This window comes from Penaeus monodon, chromosome 29 (assembly GCF_015228065.2).
Source record: "Penaeus monodon isolate SGIC_2016 chromosome 29, NSTDA_Pmon_1, whole genome shotgun sequence".
Classification (NCBI taxonomy): Eukaryota; Metazoa; Arthropoda; class Malacostraca; order Decapoda; family Penaeidae; genus Penaeus; species Penaeus monodon.
In genome coordinates this window covers 26,109,886-26,112,059 of record NC_051414.1, presented here as the reverse complement: position 1 = coordinate 26,112,059, position 2,174 = coordinate 26,109,886, and the positions used below count along the sequence as shown (strand labels likewise).

General features: G+C 32.6%; 1 protein-coding gene across 1 annotated transcript in view; it reads right to left on the bottom strand.

Annotated features, from left to right (window-relative positions):
- The window catches only part of LOC119591802 (RE1-silencing transcription factor B-like), a 4,344-nt gene extending 3,469 nt beyond the window's left edge, over positions 1 to 875 (bottom strand). The window contains exons 1-2 of the mRNA XM_037940547.1: positions 822 to 875; positions 365 to 583 (exon numbers count right to left, since the gene is read on the bottom strand). Of these exons, the coding sequence (XP_037796475.1) occupies positions 365 to 583; positions 822 to 875 (273 nt within the window). The remainder of the gene's footprint in view (positions 1 to 364; positions 584 to 821) is intronic.
- Between the last annotated feature and the right edge of the window lie 1,299 nt (positions 876 to 2,174).

Below are 2,174 nucleotides of genomic sequence, written 5' to 3'. Positions count from 1 at the left end.
GGTGAATAATCTGCAATTCTCCTTTCTGGAGAAAGTTTGGTATTTTTGCTTTACAAAATCTATAAAATATTTTACATGAGATACACAAATGTGAAAAATGTAAATGTGGAAAAATAGCAGATTTTTTAGATAAAAATAAGCTGTTTTACAAGTGAGTTCGCATATGATGCAACAGTCTGTCATTTCGATTTGATTTAAATGGACAGTGAGGGCAAGAGAAGGGTTTTTCTCCTGTGTGTATTCGAACATGTTTTGTTAAATTTGATTTGTCACTTGCTTGATATGAACAATATGGGCATGAGAAAGGTTTTTCGCCTGTGTGAGTTCGGTAATGTTTGGTAAAGTGTGAGCGAGTAGAACAGACATAAGGGCAATGGGGACACTGGAATGTATCTGATGACTTTCTGCTGTTGATGTAGTTCCTCTCAATGCTTGCAGCTCCTCTCTCCTCAACCATTTCACTGTCATTACCCAGCCATACCTGTGGGAAATGTTTATCTTGAAATGTTTCTCCCAGTGGTATGACTACAGTGACCTCATCACATGATTCAGTTGCATGATGAATATACACAATCACTTTTACCTTAAAAGGATGCTGAATATCACACTTTGTAGGATTTACTGTAGATAATTCCATAGACATTCCAACTTCTCATTAGAATCAGTGTTTTGATAAACATATCCATAATCTTTGATATTCTTTGATATCATAATAATAATAACACAAACCACCAACTTTATAGGGTTATGAGTCCATCAAGATAAGATGTTGCTTTTCTAGTACTGATTTTAGTTACTAAGCAAAATATTCATTCTTATACCTTGGTCACTCCATATCGTAACCTCTTGGACTTCAAATATTCTTTTATAAACATTCTTTTATTTAAATACAAAAGCTTATAATATCTATACTGTTTGAATAATCAGTTTGTAAAATGATAGATGTACATACTTCATATTACCAAAACTCTTAGTGATAATTATTTTTCTTCTTCATATATTTCTTAAGAACTTTGATTGTTTCATCATCTTACACATTTCAAATTCCTGTCTCCTTTTAAATACTTCAAATATTCAAATCAAAATATTAATCTTTATGATATGTCTTCTCAATACCACTAAATATTCCTCACCAATACTGAAATTTACACACACAATGAGCTGAATGAGACAGGCACACTGTCAAGTTATTTAGAGAGACACAGATATTCAAAATTCAGTTTATTGAGGTATCTCTTACAGACAGGAAAAAAGCAACATTTATGTATCACAAGATATAACATACTATTTGGAATAATATTTTTTCTAAAATAATATATGTTTTATATCTATCACATACCATTTTAATCTTATTTAGCATTTTTAACATTAGAGAACATTTACTAGGGATGACCAGAAATATTTACAGATGAATGAAATAAAACAAAAGTATATACTTTTTTGCCTGAATTAGTGAAACCAAATTTTTAAAAAATCACAGGTGCACCCGTAAATGATTTTTAATACTACTGTTCCTATTGGCTCTGTATGGACAGTACGGACACGAAAATGGTTTTTCACCAGTATGTATGCGAATATGTTGCATTAAATTTGACTTATCACCAGTCTGGTAAGAACAATGTGGACAAGCAAATGGTTTGACACCTGTGTGGGTTCGATAATGTTTGACAATATCAGATCGATTTGTAGTACTGTAGGAACAGTGCGAACACTGGTATGTTTTTGGGATTTTTCTGCTGTTCATCCTGCTCTTGCCAAGGCATGCGGCTCCTCTCTCGTCAACCAATTGCCTGTCATTACCCAGCCACACCTGTGGGAAATGTTATCTTAATCACTCAACTAATTTTGTTGTCTTATAGCAATGCAGAATAGCATAGTTATTCTTTTATTTTTTATATGAGGCCTCAAATGTGTAGCTTCATCAGAAATGTGAGTTGCTGATTAGCTTACATAAGAAGGATACTGACAACTAAATCATGATTGTGTACAATATTCAGTGTGGAGTGAAGTCTCAATGGAAAGGGTCAGTTTAATGTGGATGGAGAGTTTTGCATAACACTTGATAATTTTATTTTCATATAGCTGCATAAATATCATAATAGCAAGTTAGTAAAGGAAAAGGTATTTACAGGCTTCTTCAATAAGTACTCATCACACAAATTTTGAGTAAACAG